This window comes from Haliaeetus leucocephalus, unplaced genomic scaffold, assembly GCF_000737465.1.
Source record: "Haliaeetus leucocephalus isolate CR32 unplaced genomic scaffold, Haliaeetus_leucocephalus-4.0 Scaffold0, whole genome shotgun sequence".
Taxonomy (NCBI): Eukaryota; Metazoa; Chordata; class Aves; order Accipitriformes; family Accipitridae; genus Haliaeetus; species Haliaeetus leucocephalus.
Window position 1 is genome coordinate 15635692 of NW_010972436.1, and position 23642 is coordinate 15659333.

The 23642-nt window shown below is 40.4% G+C and overlaps 1 protein-coding gene across 1 annotated transcript; it reads left to right on the plus strand.

Moving 5' to 3' along the window:
- The first annotated feature begins 13414 nt into the window (after nucleotides 1-13414).
- Nucleotides 13415-18105, plus strand: GJD4 (gap junction protein, delta 4, 40.1kDa). Its single transcript, XM_010585462.1, has 2 exons — nucleotides 13415-13478; nucleotides 16922-18105. The coding sequence occupies exons 1-2, from the start codon at nucleotides 13415-13417 to the stop codon at nucleotides 18103-18105; spliced, it is 1248 nt and encodes a 415-aa protein (XP_010583764.1).
- Nucleotides 18106-23642: the final 5537 nt, after the last annotated feature.

The window sequence follows — 23642 nt, forward strand, 5'->3', positions numbered from 1 at the left end:
CTACATCTTGAGGAAACCACAGGACTGTTGACAGTCTGAATTGTGTAAACTAAAGGTAATGACAGAAGATACATAGTGACCACTGTTAGGAGAAAATGCTTTAAAAAAGGAAGTGAGATTTAGAAGAAAAGCTGCTGATCATAAGGAAACCAAAAGCGATAGCAGACATAGATTATGATGCTGAAAATGACTGTTTCATACCACGTATGAACCTGCTTTTCTGGGTCCTTTATGAGAATTCACAAAAAGTGACTGGTGAATCGCAGAACCACAGCTTGAAAAGGACTGAACGTGTTAGCCAAGAAAGCCATGCTTGAGTTTGCTTCTGCTGCCTGGGCTGGGTCATCAGGCTCTTCCCATTAAAGAAAGAAGCAACAGGATGGCAGATCGAAGAAAGGCAGGCGACAGAGCAGTACAAATCAACTGTATTTCTTGTGTTCCTTCTAGAGTGGTTGGTCTGATGCAATTTGATGTGGGAAAAAAAAATTGGTTTTTTCATGCCCTTTACACCATGCATAATGTGTTTCAGCATTATTGGTGGAGACTTTCAACTGTTACTACTGGACAGACTCTTCAGTGATGATATGCTAAGAAGCTTCTTGGTGTGATGATACGTGACAGTATACTTACATTTCCCCTATGAGTTGTCCAGAATCTCTCTAAAGAGTTTGTAAAGTTCAGTCAAGGCATTGGACAGTATCTTTTGTGAAGATGTCAATGGTATCTACAGATTGAGAGCAGCAAATAACAACAAAATGTCAAAAATTGTATTTGTGAAATACAATTTCACCAGGTACTTACATAATTTAGTTTCAGACCTGTTTTCGTTGCATCTCTGCCACTTGGACTGGGGTGCTGTGGTAACTACTGAAGTAAAACTTTGAAGCTGGAGAATCTTTGGAACTAGCGCTGCTGCCCCCTTTGAATTCGCTGGCAGTGAAGCACATCCTCAAAAGGCAGATGAAGACTTACGCATGTGACATGAGGGCTTTACTAACCAGGCGTTAGAGGAGGACACCTCCTTTACATGAGAGACACTGCAGCACACTTAAGTCTAGAGCTCATTCTTCTCTTATCTGTATGTTTTCTTGCTTCGTTGCTTCTGGGTTTTCATGCCCCTTTATTTTAGACATTAGTACAAATTATTCTCCATGGAAACGGTATCTTGGGAACTGGCAGCTGTGATATACTTGCTGCCTTATATTTAAACAATACAGATCATCCTGTGACCACGTACTTCTCCTTCATGTATTTCAGGCAAGCTAAGCATTCTTCTGTGGAAAAAGGAGAGGCCAAAAAGATGGGGATTGGTGTGCTAGAAGGGTTATGAGGCAGAATTAGGTATGCCTAGCTTTAAAATAAATCAGGAAATAAAGACGGACAAATGTGTTTATATCTTCTGTGGTGGTAATACCAAAAGGCATTGATGATACTTCAAGTAGCGTGATGATGTTAAATTTCTCGGGCAAGGAGTTTGAGGGATAATTGACTCCCTTCAGGATATGCAGACTGTATTGCCATAAATCCTAGGAGGAGGAAGACCGTGTTACACTGAGCAAAATGGCACAAAAGCAACACATAAAATACATACACCAAATAATCTTGAATATCGTGCATTAGAATTGCAGGACTATCTTGGTGTTAATACACAATCTAGCAGTGTTTGGAAAGTATTGGTGGTCACATTACTTAAATAATTACATCCTGTTCCTTTTGTGGCCTTAAAGTAAAAGGTCATCCTGTATGTGCAAAAGGTTAGCACACTTTATCAAGTACTAGAATATAATCAATAATATTTGGAGGCAGACTTTACCAAAAAAAAAAAAAAAAAAGTAGAAGAGCTCCTGTTAAGAACAAAAGCTGCTGGCGTTAATTTGGCGGTGCTGTGGGGCTTCATCAGTATGAACATTGTGTAAAGAGAGGGGTAAAGGGAGTCGCCTGCTTGTGACACCTCCCAGTATGTGTCAATGAGACTTTTGAAGTCACAGGGTGGGAGGGAGGGTGAAAAGAATTGCAGACACCCCCTTTGCCCCAAAAAACCAACCCCAAGTCTATTGTCATAGTTACAGTAATTCTGCATTAGCACTAGCAGAGCTGTGAAGAGAGATGGAAAATTATTTTCCAGTTTCTTTATGTAGTTGCTTTGTACAAAAGTGAAAAAGGTTTAAATATCTAAATCACCACCAGCATTTTTAATGTTAAATATTTAACTTAACTTATTTATTACTGCCAACAAGTATGCACCTTACATTTTACCATAGGAATGTGTCCACAGTACGAATGTGTACTTTAATGGTGCTTTATAGGGCAGCAATTCTAAATCTGTCCTCTGAGAAACTACAGGAATGACACTTGTAACTTAGCAAAATGGGTATATCTTGGCATTTTTTAATACTGTCAGGTAAAGTGATCTTCCAGCTCTGCTTGGATTTAAGACTTCTTCTGTACAGCTGAACAGAAATAAATACTACAAAGCATAAAGGGGCAGTATTGACTTCATCTAGAGAAACTATGGTCATGTCACCCTGACACCGAGCTTCAGTGAATAAAGGACTGGCCTGATTCTTCTGCTTCCCTGTTTAATAATGAATCTACTCCTGAATTTCAGTGAAGACATTTTCAGTGTTTCTGACCTGTGAGAAATCTAGACCATGGAATCATTACTTTTCTGTGATGGCCTGTCATTATGGTACATCAGAAAGGCTTTTTTTGTTCTGCTCTGTTTTGCTGGCATGTGGCAGAACAAAGTTGTGCAGATAGCTAAAGTGTGCATTAGCTAGATTTGTGTGCTTGGATATCTGACTCCTAGCTGCAACATTTTCCCTTTAACTTTTCTAAAGAATTTTCTTTTATAAAAAGAAACAGGGCAAGAAATCAGTTGTGAATTTTCTCTGAAATACATAGATTGCAAATCAGCATCTAATTTTTCCATTTCGGGGGGGGTGGTGGGTGGTATCATTTCAGACTTTGAGCTGAATTGTCCTTGACAATTTCAGTATGTGAGTGTGCGTGCGAGCATTTATTTTTGGTATTAATTGCATTAAATAAGGAATTTCTATGGCAGTTGCTAACAGAAAAGGCAATTATTTTAAATGTCATTTGAACCTGTTGTTTGCCTCCCGAGGAATGCATTTGTCTGGATTCTTTGACTTACTAAGAATAGGTAAATCCAGTGATACAAGATTGCAGGTTTTGGCACTGTCCCCTTCATATTGTAACATGAACAATGAACTTTTTTACAAATTACCGTATAAACTGAAAGCTTCAGAGGATTGGGGGGACAAGGAACAGAAGAAAATTGGAACTTTGATTTCTTCAGCAGACTCTAATATCTGTCTCTCTCAGCTTTTCTTCTTCATAAAATGTCCTTAAAAACAGTTTCAGCATCTATTGCTGGATGTACTGTATTGTCCCGAATGCAGAATTGCTGCGGATTTGAACACAAATCCCCAACACCATCAGCCCTTTTTAAGACTTGAGGTGCGCTCCCAGGGAAGTCGGGCTGAACTGCAGTGTAAAATGGAGATTCGGGGAAGCAGGCGAGGGGGTCGAGCTTCCCGCAGCAGCCCCCCACGAATTCCTCACCCTCGGCCTCGTAGCTGAAATCCTGAGCTGCCACCCGGCTCCCTCTCCCGAGCATTGAAACATCAAATGCTGCAGACCTGGGGACTGAAAACATGGAATTCTGCAGGCCCGCGCTGGTTTGTGTTGTCATCTTATGTACACGGTGCATTTACGTGCGATTGGGTCTGTATAATTTCGGCAGCCCCCGGACACCTCTAACCTAACGCGTACTTGCAGCCGTTTCTGTCTTTGTCGGTCTGCAGCGATCGTCCTGTGCGTGCCTGGCCCCCTCCTCCCACACCGCCACACCGGTCACCGCGGGCTGCGCTGGGTCTCGGGACCCTGCGTGCTGGCCGGAGCTCCTGGCTTTTTTTAAGGAGACCTAATCTGGTCTTCTCCCTGCTCCAGCAGCTAATACCTGCATTAGCAGCAGTGCTGCTCTTAAGGTTAGGTTACACAGATCACTGGTAATGCTGAATTTGGAGGTTACATCAGGATTTACGAAACCTTTCTGCATTTCAGAGCAGAGCAGGATTGTTAACCAGTGGGTTTTCTTTGGCTTATTCATCTGCAGATACGTCAACAGTGTATACAGTGGGTTTGCGCATTAAATCGGTGAAAGTCCGGGGAGGTGGAAGTCTCGTCAAGTACAATTGTGTAACAACCACCTGCCCCAAGAGCAGAGGGAGAGCTGAACTGAAACACCGAGCTCACATCAGGCACTGTTGGGTGCGTACTGTTACTTTATCAACGTTAGAGGAGTTGAAACCTCTAAACCTGAGGGATGAATCACGACATTGCTGAAGGTAGGAACAGTAAGAGGGGCACGTTACTTGAAGTGAAAATTACCGTTGCCTACTTCTGAGCATTGCAATCTGGGACAGGAATTCCTGCAGATCAGAAATAGGTGTCTAGGGGATTCTGCCACAAACCACTAAATGGAGCATTAGTCAATATGTAAGTAACCGTAACATTAAACAGTAAGTGAAAAACTTTTAAGTCCTCTTGACTATCTTCAGTGTGGAGAAGCAACAGTATTGCTCTGGGGAATGCAGTTTAAACATGTCCTGGAGGACTTGTGCTGATTTTCAAATCCATAAAATGTTATAACCATCCACAGTTCTCTATTTTTGCAGATGAATGAATTTGATCATTGAAGGAAAGATTAATTGTCTAGATATACATAAACATAACTTCATTTGTCATGTACATAAGAAAATACAGTTATATTCAGAAATGCAGGTAGCTGGTAATTTATAGGATTGGTTTCCCAAAAATGAAAACATCATGGGCAAATTGAGTGGGTTAAAGTGCTTAAACAACTGTTCCTTGAGGTGTTTTGTAAGACTTTTTGGATGCCCTAAATATTTTTTTTCCCATGAAGGGAAATAAAGGCAGCAAAAAGAGAAAACAATAATAATAATTAAAAAATTTAAAAAGAGAAACTGAAATAGCACCAGCAGTTAGGAGGCACAATGTGGTTCACAAGAGAATACACCCATAAATATCTGTGGCCAGTTAAAAGAACTGATACAGTTTTTAAACATGTCAGGAACACTGTAACTGGTAGCAATTTTGTAGCTTAGACTGAAATGGCAAAGTATCTGTCATAATGCAGAAGAGGCAGAAGATTGAGCTGATAGTCCTGTTTTGTCTTTGCACGCTGTGTTCTTGCCACAGTAATCAAATTTCATTATTGGTACTAAGAGTTTTCAGTAGAAGCTTTTTGATAACTTTGAGTGGGCAAAATCACTTTACCCAAGCAGACTGAAACATTTTGCTGAGGCAAATCTTGGTTGGCTGGAGATGTTTCTCAGGTCTGGCAGGAAGCTACCTTTGGAACGAAGTCTAGAAATGCAAGGCTGTCCGGTCTGCGTTTGTACTGGGCACACCTAATGGGAAGGCTGAAGTGCCATGCCAGTAGTGGGTAAGTAAACGGAGCATCATCAGTAGTCCTGCTTCATGGAAAATGGACTGTTGAACTATCATTTAAAAACAAAACAAAATACGTTATTAATAGGGATGGTAGAGAAAGACTGCTTACACACTTTTATGGGTAAGGTTACCAATATATTCTGTTGAATCGCATTCAATGTATTTGCTGTATATTTTCTTGCATGTTACAGCCCAGACTGTTTCTCCAGAAGCTGTAATGTTTCTTGGCTTCCTCCAGTAGCATGAACTGTGTAGGACTTGAGGAATCCCTCTCTTTTCCACTCAACTGTCCAGTAATTCAGCTAGCGGGAGATGTCTACAGACAGCAGTGAGTTCCCAAAAGCTTTGATAGCTAAAGCTGAATAGCTGCAGTACGAAGCCAACAGTTACGTGTTCCAGCAGTATCGATCAGCAGCTCCATGGCAGGCTGAACACAAGAACGAGACAGGCTGTATTTCATCTCCCCCTGCCTAAACAGCACCTGAAACAGGACCTAAATTGTCCTCCTTATCCATTTATGCCGTGGTTTACCTTCCTGGCAAAAATCTCCTTGCTGCTCTCTGCTTTGGCCCGACTACAACGTACCTAACGTGAGATTTCCCTGCCCTGGACCACGCCGGGAGCTGGCCCCGCGGAGGTGAGCGGTGCCGGTGGGCTCCCAGCTGCAGCCTGCCTCGGGAATGGGGTCCTGCAGGGAAACCCACTCCTGGTGATTCTCATCTGTTTTCTTTCGCTTTCTAAAACATCAGAATAAATCCTTCAGGATCCACATTACCCTTTTGGGGTTATGGTAAAAATTTTCAATGGCATAAACAAGTCAGATATGAACTCCTATTAATTTTATGAAGGACTGAGCCATCAAGCTGAAGTTTATGATGCTTTTCTCTTTAGAACAAAAAATCCTGGTTGATTTAATACATTAAGTACAAGTACTACTGCAGTTTAACAGGGGAATTCCTTGTGTCCTGCCCAGTATGTTCTGCGTTCATCAATGATAGTTATTAAAAACACTCTTTGAGAGAAAACAAAACAGAAACCATGGAAACTGTAGACACTTGGCAAAGCTGATGTGGGTTGTAAAGCAAAGCGGGGGGAGAATTAAAATCCTGAAATTATAATTTGGGGTTTTTTCCCAATGTTGTGGAAGTTGGCCTAGCTACAGTTTGTTTAAAGTACTTCTTACAAGGCCACTTTAAACTTTAATAAACACACTATTGGCAAGTCATAGATTAAGGTCAAAACAAATCTTGTAAAATCAAGATCAAGGTTCAAAACCTCATTTATCTATTGTCCTGTAGATGATATCCTATGGCTAGATATAAGTACATTAACTTGTACATCCTGATATTGATGCAAGAAATCTACTGATTTTTTTCACGAGTAAGTTGTGAGTAGCAACTCTAAGGAATATTGGATTTTTTCTTCATTATTCTTAAAACGCAGCTGAAGATCAAAGTCTCTTACTGTGAAACAGTATGATAAATGATATTCTTTTTAGACAGAAATACTTTTCTGGATAAGGATCTTATTAGGTACAGGACACAGCTTTTGGGGGGGGATTTAAAGTCATATTTTCAAGATGAGGATGAGTTTTAAAAGAATGTACCTTTTGATTTCTGCATAGGAACAAATTTAGCTTGAAAATGACATTTCTTCACATGCAAGAAGAAATCCACACTCAGTACTGCCTGCAGTGATTCCTGAGGTTTAAACTGTATGTGAAATAGAGGAAACCCCATCACTTTTCTCTTTTCAGCTTCCTTCTTTAAGTTTTCTGTTGGTTTAGCCTTTCCTCCATGGTGCTTAGTGCTTTGTTTGAATGACCATGTAGTTACAATTCATCTGTACCTAGTGAAGGAAAAAGCAGTGTCAGCATTCAATAACAGAGACAACAGTATAGGTTTTGTTTCTTAAAATGATCAGCCATGAAACACAAGAAGGTGTAAAGAACTCTTATTTTAATTCCACAGCGGCTGCCTGTATGTTAAATCTGAGCTGACAGATTTATTTACTGGTATTCCAGAACGGACACAATAACCCCTTTTGTTGTGCACGTTGAAAACAGGGATCTATTTGCTCTCCACAAACTATCTATGTTCATACTGAGAAGCGACAGCATAGAAGTACTAAATTTAAAGCATAGTCAGCCAAAGATATTCTAGCCATCCTCTGTTTATTATGAAATCTATTCCCCAATTACGTAAGGCATTTTTCTTATTAAAAGAATTTCCATGATATCAGCATACCATACTTTTTGCCTGCCTGACGATTGCTAGGTTTGGACCCGCTTGAACGAAGAACTCAGCCTCTCATTAACGTCAGGTGTTGGGCACTAATGAAACATGTGTTCACCAGCTTCATCATAAAATACAGGATCCCCAAACTTTCCAAACCTTCAGATTTGCACTGTGCAAAAATGTAAGTGTAAAACTTGGTGTCAAATGTTAAGTGCAGAATTAAAAAAAAATAGATGGAACCTCTTTTATACTAGATTTTCTTTTGAGTTACAGCAGAGCAACTTTCAGTAATAATGTCATGTGCTGGTGTAGCTACCTATTTCAGTGGGAGTTAAGCAGATATTAATAATGTGCTTTTGAAAATCCCATGGACTCACTTTGTACTTTTACTACTTAGTAAAATTAAATACTTTTGAAGAAATTGGCCCTGAGCTCCTGAATGAGAATATACTTCCCATTACTTAATTTCCCTTCATATTAGTCTTGAAATGTTTAAAGTTCTCGGCTAAATAGCTTTGAGGTTGCTGAACCAAAGTCTGAAGGAGAGCTGCTTTTTCCATTTGTTGTCCTCTTTGAAGCAGGTTCCCTTCAGAAAGATGACCTTTCTGAACCTTCAAATATTTATAGTAAGGGGGTATGTTTGAGGCAAAGTAAAAGAATAGTCTAAATTCTTAAGAGCATGCAGTAAAACACAGTCTTTTTTTAGATTTACTAAATTAGCAGAGGAAGAAGGAGACAACAAGACACATGTGAGGCACTGTAGGCACCACGCTTAAGTATCCGAGATAACCGAGCTAGTGTGGAAGTTAGCAACTTCAGGTCCAACCAATATGAGCAGTTAAAATGAGCTGAACTCCTCTATTCTGAATGTCCCTCTGGGCTGTTCCATACATACATGCATAGGCATTTATATATATTTGAGCACATGTGTATGTATCTCCTTTTGGGGAGTGGAAGATAGACAGAAAGGGAAGGGGAAGACGGACACATTCTTTGAAAGTTTCCTAAAAGACCTTCTGCATAATGCCACTTCTGGGGACCGATGGGTTTGAGGCTGAGCAGTGGGGAGTAGGAGCACGTTGTTTAAGCTCCCCATTGAATAGTTCATGATGGAGAACATTCACCACTCCCCTGCCTCAGTGTGTGTAAGCTCCATAGCCCTAATTCTGGAGTTTTAATTTTCTTGCTTTCTCCATGTCTGTATAGCTACAATAGCTGTTTTGGGGAGAGGCTACTTTTGAATGTATTCCGCCTGCAGTGATTATCCTAGTGGCAGAGGGACAGAGGTTCCAGGGAATGCAAAGTGTGCAGCGCTGCGTGTGCCTGCATAAACCAAGGGCTTTCCATGCTATGTTGGCTCCTTCGCTATGTGTATGCTATAGTAGGCTTTGACATGCATTGTGGCATTACTTTGAAGTTTGTCTGACATGTTTATGTGCATGCGTATGCACTATGTATGTCTTAAAAAGAACATTTGTTCTGGGCAGCTTTTCCTACTACTTCTTTGCTATTGTCCTTCGTGACTACCTTGTTTTCCTTCTCTCACCCTTCTGCTGTATTACACAAATTTTAAAAATAAGGCCATTATTTTTTTTCCCTGAATTTATGGATCACCTTCTGAAGAGCTAGATTTACTGCAAAATTGGTCACTACTACATCATTTTTTGCTAACTAGAAAAATTCTAAATAGATTTTAAAATTAGACTTTAAAATATTAGATATGCATCTGCGCTTTTTCTTTCTTAAATAATAATCTGCCAAAGAACTTGGACTGAAATGCCAGATCCCCTTCTGTATCAGGGAAGCTGCTATGCTGACCCATTTTGCCTTAACATTAATTAAATTGGTAGAGGGAGGTTGCTTTGCTGTCAGGTGCTGCGTAGGGTGTAATCTCCTGTAGTAACTCCCACTTCACTGCATTTACATGTCGTTAGTGTAGGTGTTGACTGGACAAGACAGATGTGGTTGGGATTTGCTATACCAGGGGAATGCCTATAGTTTCTGGAGTTTGGGGGCATGTAATGTAGACTGTGGCACCCTTTGGGTGACTGATTTGATCCTGGATTGGGAAGCCCCGAAGTGGCTTCAAGCTAACTGTGCCTTACCTCTGGGTGTCATTCTGAGCCACGGTCTAAGTGAAGTGTCTTTGCCAGGCTTTGTGCCAAGTAACCCAGGTCTTAGCCTAGGGACGTGACACAGGTCCACAGTGAGATGAAGTTCCGGTAGTTCAGAAAGTTTCAGTGGGTCACTCACAGTGGCGGAGTCACATCTGTGAATTTTTGCAGGATCAAGCCTGGATCTGTGGTAAGGGGTTAGAAATGTGGACAGCAGTTGTGAATTTTAAAATAGATTTAATTGCACCTTCTTATGTTTCATTGTTCATCTCTGAGAGTTTTCCAGTGGCTTTTAGGATGCCTCCGAAAATCAGATGTGATGAGATACCACCAGGTTTCAAAGTTTAGCTTTACCTAAAACTATGTCAGTGTTTTCTACCTGCCTCCCTTATTTAACTAGAATTCAGTGCAAGTTCACAAGTTTGACAACTTTATAGCCTGGGAATAGTTGTCTGTGAGATTCAAGTACTGGACTGTGTATGGAGGGATGGGGCTGAGCACCACGTGCCTGTCCCTGATGTAGAAGATGGTGCCAACCAACTAGTGGCACTGCGGAGCCAGGGTCCCTCTGCTGCTATATCCGTGTCTATAATATCGCTCTTCCTATTTGCTTACAGTCTTTACAGACAAACAGGGAATAGCTAAAGATAAATAATAAACAAGGGGAACTGTATGCTGTGTATCTTCAGATACAATATTGAGTATCTTCAGATGGGAACCCTGGCCTGAAAGACAGTGCTGAGTCAAGAGATGAAGAAAATATAGTTTATGCTTTTGCAGAGACCAAACACTTAATAACGACCACCTCAGCCTGTAGCCCAAAGTTAGACTGATGACAGGGACTTGCAGAGCAGAGCAGGCCCATGGCCTGTGTTTTTGTCCTTCTGCAGACACCGTTGGTGCTTCAAAGGCAGGTTTTTTACTGCAGTGCCCCTGAGGGCCATGCCCTGACATTGCCATGTTTATGTGCCCTGCCTTTCTTTTACCAAACTGCCCCAGGTCACGGCCAAAGGAGGCCTTGAGGTGCAATAAATCAAAGTTGGCTCTGAGGTGTCCTGGATTGCTAGACAGACTGCGTCTCTTCCCAGTTTGAACTTGGGAAGAGGACACACCACAAAAAGAAATGTTGGTTTGAAGTAAGATACGAGCTGTCCGGAAAAGCTAAAATAAAAAAGCTAAAGTTGTCTGGAAAAGCTAAAATAGAATTTAGGCTTTCTGACGTAACTCTAGCCCTAAGTTAGGCTGCACAGTGAGTCTGGACGGTGATGTTGCTTGCTTTCTTTTAGAAGAAAATGGGCCATCCTACCTCAGCACATCCATGCTGTGGGATCAGATGTTGTCGCCTGGTATAGTTCTGCAGGCAAGAGTTTGGGTGCTTAAATCCCTAGCTGTCATCCTTCTTTCACAAATGGTAGAGGTTTGACAGCAACGACGAGCAAGGATTTTTTAACTGGCAATATTGACAGAGACAATTTATAGTCTATTGTGTGGATGCAGCTGTTAAGCATTCATATCCTGCCACCATCTTGGCATTCCTGACTCTATTTTTTGACAAAGGATGTTTAACCAGGAATACCTTCATATCTCAGCATAATTTATATCTTGGTCATTTGCATCTTTTCTCTGTTCCCCTCCTCCAGCTTTCCCTCCTTCTCATACTTCTCCTCACACACACACATCTCTGAAAAAAAGAAAAAATTGTGGGGGGGAAATGAAGCTAAAATCATCATCACACCATAAATACAACTCGGTAACAGAAGAAATGGTTGTTTGGCAAATATTTTACATAAATCAATTCTGAAACCAAGAAAACTCCTGTATTTACTATGGCAATTAAAAATCTCTGTATGCAGTTAATGGATAAAGAGTTTTTAAGTGCCATCCTTTCGAACTGCACTTTTAGGGCTTCCTTAAGATGGGGCTCCCTACAGAAAGGATGCTCAGTGTGTTCTGCCAAGGCATTGCAGGCACACACTGTGAGCAGGGAGCTGGGGAGAAATTCTTTGTACAGCTACATTTTAGTTCACTAAATGATTAGTTTTGCCTTTTTTCCAGATAAGATTTTTTCAGTCATAAAGCTTAGCCTAGTCACACTGACCGAAAGTAATTCGTGCAGTACCAGCACACAGCTCCCTGTGTGAGCCGACTCACCTTGCTGCCCAGGAACAGTCGTGGGCTGAAGCACATGAGCAGGGTTGCAGTGACAAGCCTGTGCCTGGGCTCCCAGCAGCCTTCAGGTGTCAGGTTCTCACAACATCACTTTTCTCCCTTGGTATATCACACGCAGACTCCTTTTCAGCTGTTTTTCTAGTTACTGATACTATTTCCTGACAGTAAGCATCCACATTATGTTTCTCGCTATCACAGCACAGATTAAAAAGCACAGAGTAACATCCCATAAGTAGTTGAACAGCAGGTGGAAAATGGTAGTAGATTATTTTCCCCAAGGGAATTGGGTATGGTGGTGGTGAGGAAAGAAAAGTTGAGAGTCTTATTTCCATCTATGCTTTTTTCCTGGGGTACAGTGCAGTCACACAGTGTCAAGGACATGCTGTGCAATTGCACCTAGCAGTCAAGGCGCATTCGCCCCGAGGGCTGTCCTGCTCCAAGGGGACAGCTCACTCCATCATTGCTGCAGAGGTTTACTGGGGTTTCAGAATGCTGGGCAACCAGCCCTAGGATCTTTTGAGTGATGTCCAGAGTGCCAAGCAGTTTAGGCAGAAAGAACTGATATAAATTACAAGTAAGTGACTTGTGGCATCTTGGAAACCAGCCCCCACTCTTGTTTTTTTTTTATTTTTTTAAAGCTTCCCCTGTTTTATTTCATGTCTGCAGGGAGGCTCAGCCTGCTGGCTGGCTCAGCACGCAGGAGAAAATTTGGTGTGGCTGTGATTGACAGGACTATGATGTCCTGTCAGGAAGGCTGTGTTTTAGAAACAAAATTGCTTTGGGAAATTGCAACAGGATAGCTTCCAGTGAGCTAAACTGAAAGTGCCTTTCAAACATAGGGATGCTCGTCCTTCTGTACCCTCTTTCCTTCTATTATCCATCTGCAGTTCTCGTGGGGAGACAGAGTGGTGTCTGTTATTTCCTGGTCTGTGCTTTTCTTCCCTCTCTCCCCTCTCCTTGTCCTTCACTGCTGAAATATCTCAGCAATGCCAGGAGGCTGGTATGCCCCGGGAGGGTAAGAATAGTCTACGATGGCAGAGATCACTCCTGTTGTTGTTTGTCTACTTGCAGTTGTCTGGACAGAAGATCCACACAAGAGGTAAGAGCAATTGGATCTGAGAAGCTAGAGCTTTTGCAAGACAAACTGTTAAAGCCTTAAGAAGATTTGTTCCAACATCCAAAACTAACAGTCCTGTTCAAATCATCAAAATAGTCCTTCATCAGTCCATTGCTGTGGCTGGGCTTCTCATTTCCATCCTTGAAACTCACCAAAAATTCCCCCCTCTTTTTTCCTTCCCCCCTCCCCCTTTCTTTCCTTCCCAGGTCTAATCTCCTTTGGAAATGCCAAAATTTTTAGGACATCAGGAGCTGGAAGTATTGTGAGCCTGTTCAAACATGGAGCGCTGGGACTCGCTGGGATTTTTGATTGTCACACTCAACTATAATGTGACGATTGTAGGTAAGTACTTTAAAAAAGCTCTCTTCTTTCTTTTGCTGCTCCATATCCTGAAGCCACCCAAGTGTCCTACTGATAATTGACTTTAATTTCTAGCTATGCCTCTGTGATACAATGCCTCTCTTACAATGAGAAGTTGTTATTTAGATACATGTTATGAGTGGTTAATGTATTTCCATTCTTGTTAAACAGATTCCTACTCCCTCTCTGGTAGATATTTTTTTAACTTTATGTAAAAAATTCTAGCAAGGTTTTCACATTTGTCTCTTTTTGGTGCCTAAGCTTCCAGTCAGCTCTAATGGCTGTTGTAGGGATCATGGTGAAAACACACAGAAGTAACACTTTATTTATACCACATAAAGTGAACAGTAGAATGCATGCAATAGCTTTAGTGATAAATGAAAAAGTTTAAAGAAGAGAAAAAAAACCTCTCTCTTTTACAGGAAGAAGTCTGTGGTTTATTACCATTGTGGTTAATTACCATTGCTTTTCATTCTTTATTTTTATAAACAAATATCACATGTATTGTTAAAAAAAACCAACAAAATACGGTTGTTTTTTCCTCAACTAACAGTCATCTGAGTGCTTTTTTTTTCTTATTATTTAAGACACTGTTCCTTTTTCATGGGCTACTTTGAGGAAAGTGTGAGCCAGATAAAAACTTTCAAGGGCCTTCCAAATACCCTTTGCCTCCAGCCATGGGCATTTGCTGTAGTTCGTGCTGTGCATTGCAGGGACTATCCAACTAAGCCCCAGGGGTTTGGGTGAAGGGGCTTGTTCTGGTATGTTTAATCAAGACTGAGACATTAAGGAAGGTGATGCGTGGAGGGGTTATCTCTAAAATGTGTGTCATACTAAACTACTTCCTAAGGAGCCATTGATTTTTCTTAAGCAGCACTCCCTGTTGTACATGTTCTAATTAAAAATTGATAGTGAAATAGCATGTAGTATTTTGAGCTTAATTAACTAATGTGCTTCAGAACACTCTGAGGTCCTCACAGGGAAAAAAATGCTACCTAAATATGAAACATTGCTTGCTAAAGATGACTGATTCAATACAGCTAGTGTTTTCTGTTGACCGACACTATGTCAAAAAGAGAGTAACAGTACAGCCTGTCACCAAAATGCAGGAAGCTGAAAACACAGCAAACCCACCACTAAAGTTCAGGTGATTAAAGATAAAATGGAAAGACCTCAATTTATTTATGATTAGATAATACATTATTTTGCCAGGACCAGCAGGTTTCTCTGATGATCTCTCATACAGCTTATATATCCCTCACATTTTTTCAGCTGAAATTTTTCCACTTCAGAGTGCGGTTTTACTGTTCTAGCCCATAATCAGTCTACTAGCCACAAAGAGTTTATATGGGGCATTTGAACTGCACGTTCAGTACAATAATAGGTATACAATGTTGCAGAACTATTTGAATATTTAAAACTCACACCAACTACAGGGAAATAGCTTTATGGGAAATAGAAAAGAATGTTGTTCAAGACAATACCTGTAAATAATTGTATATTTTGCAGAAAAAATGCTTTGGGATCTGGATTTTTTAAAAGCCTTGGTGTTATCTCACAGATACTGGTGTTATCTCACAGACTATCTTTAAAAACTTGCGTGGATGTGAGATGTGCAATTACTATTAATGACTTGAGGTTTTCAGTGCATTTCTCAACCATTAACTCCATATAACATGCTTCTCTTTAGTCACTGACTCTTGCTGTTTGTCTGTCTACAACTACAACTGGTTTCTTAATCATTCCTTAAAGCACAGAATTAATCTTATCACTCTTTTCTGTTTTGGGTTTTTTTTTTTCACTTTTTGTTCCTAAGTATTTTGGTTTTTTTTTCCTTTCTTGGCATATTTTAAAAATACATGAAATTAAAGCAGGGGATTATTAAGTTAAATTACTTTTTCAAAACCATGTAGGGAACTAGTGACAGGACTCAAAAGGAGACTTGAGAAATTCAAGTGCTAAACTTAACCTCAAATGTTGAATTTTTCCATATGTTTGTACAGAATATGTTTTTAATTTTTGACAATATAACAGGATAACCTTAGGCCTTCCTATCCTGCCCAGGAAAAGGATTTCTTTTTTCTTTTTTTCTTTTTCTCTCTTTTTTTTTAATAAATAACTTTGTCAGTAATACAGCAGTGTGTGTAACTTTACAAAAAACTTTTAATAAAAACCTACTCCATCCAAAAGTCCTCCAAAAAACTATCATGAACAATACAGTCTGATTCAAAAGATATGATACGTAGGGTATCAATGTCTGATCTTTCACTGCTATTGGTGTAATGGGTTAAGGTTAAGGCCTGATCTTTCCAACCAAAGTGGATGAGACCAAACCCTACCTAAAGCAATCATATGAAAGAGTTCAGGGAAAGATGAAGTAAGCAATATATGAAAATACCAAACTTGTAAGGCTTCACTTGGTGTTGTATCAAGACAGAAGGGAGCTTTTGATCTGAATTGAGAGAGAAGCTGCGCAGCAAGGTGAACGAAGGTTGGAAGACATGATCAAGATGGGGCAACCAAAGAAGCAGCAGAGAGAAATGACTGGGGTACACGTATGCACACACAAACGTACATGTGTAGAACATTTTGCATAAGTTTGCTAATAGCAGCCGTTAACTAGCTCACTAGTAAATACCAGTCTAGTCACAACAGAGAGATTTTGTTGGCTATAGTAAACTTTACATACAATTTCATGGCCAAGACTAAGTACAAATACTATGTCATGGAACAATCTTTTGTATCTAGAAGAGTTTCATACTGTGTTAGCTGATCTATATTGTTGAAATAGGACAAAATTCAGGTGCAGAGGTATGAACCCAACAGCAAGGAAAAACTGTAAGTGAAATGGGATTATTAACTCAATTGTGAACTCTCTTTATCAGATTTGGACATGTTCAGAGTGTTTTCGTTAGGCTGAGATGTCAGTTGGCATGGCTTATCGTACGTCCAATTCCTACATACTCCTACAAGTTGTGGCAGAGGAGGTTTACATTGGATATTAGGAAAAATTTCTTTACTGAAAGGGTTGTCAGGCATTGGAACAGGCTGCCCAGGGAAGTGGTTGAGTCACCATCCCTGAGGTATTCAAAAAGCACATAGACAAGGCACTTTAGGACATCGTTTAGTGGGCATGGTTATGGTTGGACTCGGTGATCTTAAAGGTCTTTTCCAACCTAAATGATTCTATGATTCTGCACTGGCAAGTCTAGATGAAGGTTATGGAATGTGTCAGCTAACACATTTTCACATGAGTTTCAGTCCCAGTCAAAACAAAGCCAAAGAGGAGCTCTTAAGAGGGGAGACTGATCTGTAGATGCTATTTCTTCAAATATCTTGGGTGTAGAGAGAGCATCACTACATCACCTGCCTTCCCTTCCTTCTCAGTGCTCTGACTCTTTTTCTTTCCTTTTCTTCTCTTCTAGGAAAGATCTGGCTAATGTTAATAATTCTGCTGAGGATGGCAGTGGTAGTGTTAGCAGGCTATCCACTCTACCAAGATGAGCAGGAGCGCTTCGTCTGCAACACCCTGCAACCAGGATGCTCCAACGTTTGCTATGACTTGTTCTCTCCTGTATCTCACTTTAGATTCTGGCTCATTCAGACTGTGTCTATTCTGCTACCTTATGCTGCATTCAGCATTTATGTTTTGCACAAGGTAGCTATGTACATTATAAGAATGCACTGTTTGGTGCATGGATGCAAAGGGAATAAGGGTTTATCAAGCCCCAAAGACCTGAAGGAGCTCTGTAGAAGTGCTGTTGTCAATAGATTAGATTGTGGTGCAGACAACCTAAGTGTCCTTAATTTTTCTGGGGCATATACTGTTCATCTTTTTTTTAGGACACTACTTGAGGCTGCCTTTGCAGCTGTGCAATATTTTCTTTTTGGATTTTTTGTTCCTGAGCGCTTTTCCTGCTACCATTCACCTTGTACAAGCACAGTTGACTGTTATATCTCCCGGCCCACTGAGAAATCCATCATGATGATTTTCATCTGGGGGGTCAGCAGCCTATCCTTTCTGCTTAGCGTTGCTGATCTTGTCTGTGCTCTCCAGAGAATGACAGCAAGAAACCAAAAGAACAAGCTGACAAACCTCCACGTGGAGAATGAGTGCATTTTAAATCTTCCCCCAGTACAGCATGGTAGCTCTTCTCCACCTCAAAATCAAGACTGTCCAGTATCAAATAGCAGCCAGACCAGTGATGGCTCCTGCTCACTTCTCTCTGAAGAGGAAGAAGAGGCTGTTCTTCATCCTGAAGTGGCCTCTCAGCAAACTGCCAGCACTAACCTTAACAGCAACAGCAATAAGCCCTGTATATTAGGAGAACCTGCTGTTAAGCAAGACAGCGCTGAAGAACCCTTGTGTGCCGGTGACCACCAAGGAACTACATGCAGGCACGGGAGACCCAAGCTTCAGCAAGACTTCATTAAAGACACTGCCCTGACTTTGAGACCTCAGATCAAGTCTCACCTTGGCGTTTCTTCCTCTGTAGTTCAGAGCAAGCTTTTAGGATACTACCCTTCAGCTGAGCTAAAAAGTCCTGATGCACAATCGAATTATAGCAGTACTAGTTGCTTGAGGTCAAAAAAGTCAGAATGGGTATAGAGCCCTGAGGTAACACTACCCTATGACCCTGGCAGGACACATCATTGCATCACTGAGGAGGTTTCAGGTAGTTTCAGCTGGATCCCTTGACTGGGTTATGCTGCAGAGACACAATGATGCTGTGTTCCTCCATTGAAGAGGAAGCAAAAACCTTGGATAAGAGTTTGAAGGATATTACATTAAGGGAACTATTCTTTGGAAAATGTAAAAATTTTATGTTTTTCTGAGTGTAAATGACTTTAAAAAGCTGTGGACTGTGGCTGGTGTGACTGACCTGGTTTTCCAGGAGTACATGTGAACACTTGTTTACCCTAACCTAGTTTTATTGCAGAAGATTGAGCTTAGGAAAGACGTGGCTTTTAAACACAGTTGTACATTGTCTACTGTCAGAAGGTTAATTTATCTCCTCGTACTAAATTCTCTAAGCCCACTCTAAGAAAGGATATTCAAGCAAGAAGAGTAGACAGTGAATAAAATAAAAATACATGTTTTGTAGCAAAGTATTAATGTGTAAAAAACCCCTTGGATCTTACTGATTGAAGGCTACACCTATCCTAGTTAGCAATGCCATGGCAGTACCTTTCTCTGACCCTGAGGTCAACTGGTACAGTCTGACCATGTCTGAGTTATTCAACCCCATTAGCCTCCAAAACAGGGTGGCTGCATCCAGATTAGCTGTTGGGAATGGTCCTATGCTCGAGAATTGCTCAGGAGATAATGAGGAGGTGTGGGTCAGAAGCGTGTCAGGGAGTGCTCCAGCAGCTTGACAGTGCAGGGGACTGAGCTCCAGTGCCCATGCCCTGGCACAGCTGACTCTGCACTGGTGTAGATGTACTACTGACATGTCTACAAGGTGTTACGTGTCTCAATCTGAAATAGTCACACTAGGCTCTTGATTTCAGTAGGGGGAATGAGTCACCTGACCTGTTTTAGGCATCTCTGAAGGTAAGATGAGTCACTTTCTAGATATACCTATTTCTCCCACAATGTGATTATCTCAGACCTGGGCTTAGGGAAAACGGTTTCTACCCTGAGAGAAGGATACTGTGGCAATGTCTATATCAAAGTGCTCACCCTCTTTGTCTGACAGACTTCTGATGCTAATAATTTGAAAATGTGTCTGAATTGAGTGAATCACAGAAGATTTTATTACTGTCATGCTTTGTGCTTTCCATCAGCGTTAACTCTGTTGCATTTACATAAGCGTGGTCCAGCACTGAAGCACAGCGGTGCGTGAGTTGAATTTTCTTTTAGCTACGAGTCAGTGGGGGTTGAAGGTTGCATATACCTGCAGATCATCAGTGGGAGTGGATGTGGAGGAGCATGTACCCAGAGAAATGTACTGGTGGTAGTGTCTTACAAAACAGACTATTCAGAGGGTGGCAAGAGCTGGTATTTGTAGATGCTGCTTGGAGCTGGAGTAGCTCCCTCCATTTAGACCCATGCAAAGGAGAAAACAGGCACAGATCCAGTCTTGCTCTTACTCTGCTATATAACAACTTTCTGTAATGACTTAATGGCTGGCTCCTCTGTGCAGAACATCAAGGGACAGCAGCTTTCACGTGGTCCTTTTTCTCTCCTGTCGGTGTGGAAGTCATTAAGACAGTTTGGCTCTTAGTGTCTGTGTATCGTTTCCTCACATACGCAAGGTAAAGACTAGCACTTAATTATCCCTCATCTTCTGCATCCCCTCAGAAATTAGGTAGCTTAAGAGATGGACAGAACTGCTCTTTGGGTCAGGAGGCAGAACTTGCTTCTGCCTGCGAAGTACTTTGGGATCCTGAGGCATGCTACAGAGATTTTTAATTACTACCTTCTGAGTAAAGTTTTCCTCTCTATTAGCTGTGTTTGTTTCTTTTATCATGTATGCTTGTTGTATGATTTGTCATTTCCAGGGTAGGAGCAGCATTAATTATTAAACTTATCATAGGCAGAAAAACATTAAATATTTAAACTTCTCATCCTCCAAAGCCTCTTTAATGGGGTCTGTGCTGATTACACATACCATGACAAAACATTGCAACAATGAAACCTTTTATGATTCATTGCATCTCCTCAGCTGTGAGATGGAATGCAAGGAACAAATGTGGATTCAGTCTATCGCGTACATCCCTCAGTGCGAGATATAAATAGGGTAGGATAAATAATAAATGCGTTGTGGCTGGACACAGTTTGCTTTTTTGTGTCTCTAGTTAGACATCTTTTAATGACTGACGAGTGTCATCTCAAATCAGAAAGACTCTGTTTGTGTTTGAAATGGCAAGCGAAATTAGTGAACTTCTTCCTTATTCTGTTTGCAGTTTCTTCTTGTGAGATTGTGGCCTTTGGTTTGTGTCACTCAGCTGCAGACCTGGCTGCTTTTAGGACTTGTGGACCCTTTGACTCATAATTCAGAGTCAGTGTAATAAGCACTTAATGAGTTTATAAAAACTGCATATTAAACCAGCAGGATTTGTATGGGCTTTTCACTGGGGAGTGAATAGAAGCTTCTGGCATCAACAGCCTGCTCCTAAGGGAATGCCTCTGAGTCTCTTCTAATAACTATTTCCAAGTCACATTTAGTAATTACAAAGACACAATTTTACAAACTGAGTGGATCTACTGGCAAGGGAAGACCAAGGGAAGATGTGCAAATGTGTTTGAACTATTCTGAGCTTCCACAGCTCAAGCAAATTAAAAGTGATCGTTGGTAGGAGCATCTGCAATGGGGAGGAGAAAATGGGAAAGATCTGTTTGAAAGAACAAAGAGGATCATCTCTAATTTCTCCTTATATTCAATATCACTGAATGTTAAGGTACTGTCAAGATGTCTAGATGTCCTAGAAAGAGTGAGTGAAAGAAGCAATATGTGTAGAGCAAGGAAGCAACATGATTTTCTGCTGTTTAAGCAAAGGTTTAGTCTTTCAAATTTGTGAATTGGTTTCATAAGTCCTTCCAGAACATATTTCATACTCAGAAAAGTGTTACAAAAGCTAGCTGCTTGTTACGTTTGCCAGTGTGTCTTTAAATCTTTTCTTAACCCATCTACTTCAGAAAAGCATTTCAGAAGATGGGTTGAAAACACAGTACTCCTAATACTGCCCTCAGGGAGCTTTGTCTTGTGTTCAGACAAGGCTGCCATAGCTGCAGCGCAGGTACCACTTGCACCCTGAGGTGGGTTTATGGAACAATACGTAAGATACATATATTGCTCATCCAGTCTTATGTGGTACTGAACATGAGACTATACAGAAAGGAATTGAGCTCCCTGGAAATAAGAGTTAGAATTGATCAGAAAATCTGTGATAAAATAGTTTTCACATGGGAAATAAAATTTTTATTGGAAAATTATAAAATGCCTAAAAAAAAAATATTGCTTTCTTAGTATTTTCAACTGCGTCATAGCACTGCTCTTGCTAAATAAGTATCTAGTAGGTTGCTGGAGACCCAGAATTTCCATGTTTTCCATGCAGCAAAATCAAATATCACTGGGAGTTTCTGCAGTATCAGCATGTTTAAAGAAAAAAAAATCAATTTTTTTTTTTACCTCTAAATAAGATAGCTTTTAAAAAACTTTTTTCTAAACAAAATTTTTCAATTTCTTTTGTTTTGTTTTAGTTTCAATCATTTTTTTTTAATATCAAAATAGAAGCCAAATGCGAGTTTCAATCAGTTATAATCACTTTATCCTCTTTCCTCACACTCTAGGTTGGGTCACTTTGATTTACTCTCATCAGCGTAATGGAAAGCTGTGACTCTTCTCTTGTGAAATACACTGTAGACAGGTGTCTAGGGAATGCATAATTTCCCATTAGCAGCAGTTGTTCTCCATGAATCTCTCAGTTCAGACCAGAATAAGTATTAAATCTGAAGTTAACAATGTAGAGAGATCCTCAGTGTATTCTTTCAAGTTATTAAAATTATCTGCCCTTATGTGATACATTGTTACTGCAGTGATTATCTTTCTAGCAGGGATCATTAAAGAGGATATTAATTGCACATTATTTTATTTTAATGTCACGATTACAATGGAAAACAGATAAATTATTACTGCTTGTAGTATTTTAGGATAATAAAGAAACACATCTCCAAAAATAGGATAGTAGAGCAGTTGAAAAGGCTGTTCTTTAACTTGTCTTTTGTACTACTTCTAATTGCCTGATGTTCAACTGATAGAGAAGTAATTTTACAATGTAATGCTCTTACATTGTAATTGAGTTGCTAAAATGTTCTGCAAATTAGATGGTCTCTGTTCAAAGCCAGAGCATGAACTCTTGGCCTGTGATGCACAGCAATGCTGGTTCTGAAAAATGAGTTCACCAAGGCAGAAATCTGATTGGAAAGTATGAACTGTATCTCTACAATTAAAATTATCCAGCATCCATGTAGCTAGATTACAATCACAATCTATCTACTTCACTAGCTTTTGCCTTCTCCCACTTTCCCCTCTGTTTTCTTCCATTTGGGTTTCACAGGCAGGATGTCCCAGGCCATCCCCACAACTATAATTTAATTATGGGAGTACTCACACAGTGCTAACTCCAAGGACTGTTTTATGATCCTGTGCCTTTCACAACATGGAAATACCAGGATATAGAGAGCTGTCTCTAATTCAGGTTCTGCAGCTAACACTTTGAGTAGTGGATTAGCTTTGAAAAGCTTTCACTGATGAACAATTTACTGAGTGAAGATGATGGCAGATTCCGAGCTTTTCTTTAGAAACTGAAGTTTAAATATGGTGCTCTCAAGAAAGATGGAGGATTTGGGGTCAGCAATCAGAAGTAAATCCTTTGACTTCTGGCTTTCCTATGTGTAACATTTATTTTGCCTGTGAGACTTTAGGCACCACACCCTGGAGTGTGTTTGGAGATTTTCTTTCACTGAACATGTTACTTTTGGCAAAGAAATAACAATAATGGAAAGAAACAGAAGATTTTGACCTAGCAGAATGAATTTTTGCATTTTCCTCTCTGATTTCCTGCCTTTTCCTCATACTGAAGATAGGAGATATTTTTAAATTATTTTTTTAAGAGAAACCAGAATAAGATACTTTTAGAGCCCCACTAAGCTTGTTAAGCAATGCCTTCCTTGTTCTGACAAATTAGACACCCACTTAGACACCCACTCCTTCTGCTCATTTCTCTAGAAGTCAGTGTGAGTGATTCTTACTTCTAACAGACCATATACAGTGCAATTAGCTCCTTCTTTCTGGTACCTGCTTTTTTCCCAAAGCTCTGTGCTGTCCTTGAAGGCCTAGTGGAGATATTCAGAGGTAAGCAGACAGACAACTCATGTACACATTGGCTAACGAATCCAAGCTTTTTTTCTGCTTCAGCAAGCCTCTTTCTAAAGCATTTTTCTGAAACATAAACATGGAATACCTATAACACAGTTTAACAAATGTGATGCATTGATAGACACCTGTTTGCACAGGTTCACCAGAGACTTTCATGTAAGTCTTGGTACACCATCTGGAAAGGATTCTGATCTTTGAATGACTGGAGAAAACTGCAGAATTTGCATTGCAGCCCCACTCCTGTCTCCTACCAGTCACTCAG

Coding starts and splice junctions, on each gene's coding strand:
- GJD4 (XM_010585462.1), top strand. CDS start 13,415: ATGGAGCGCTGGGACTCGCTGGGATTTTTGATTGTCACACTCAACTAT. Junction 13,479..16,921: donor CTATAATGTGACGATTGTAG/GTAAGTACTTTA, acceptor CTTCTCTTCTAG/GAAAGATCTGGCTAATGTTA.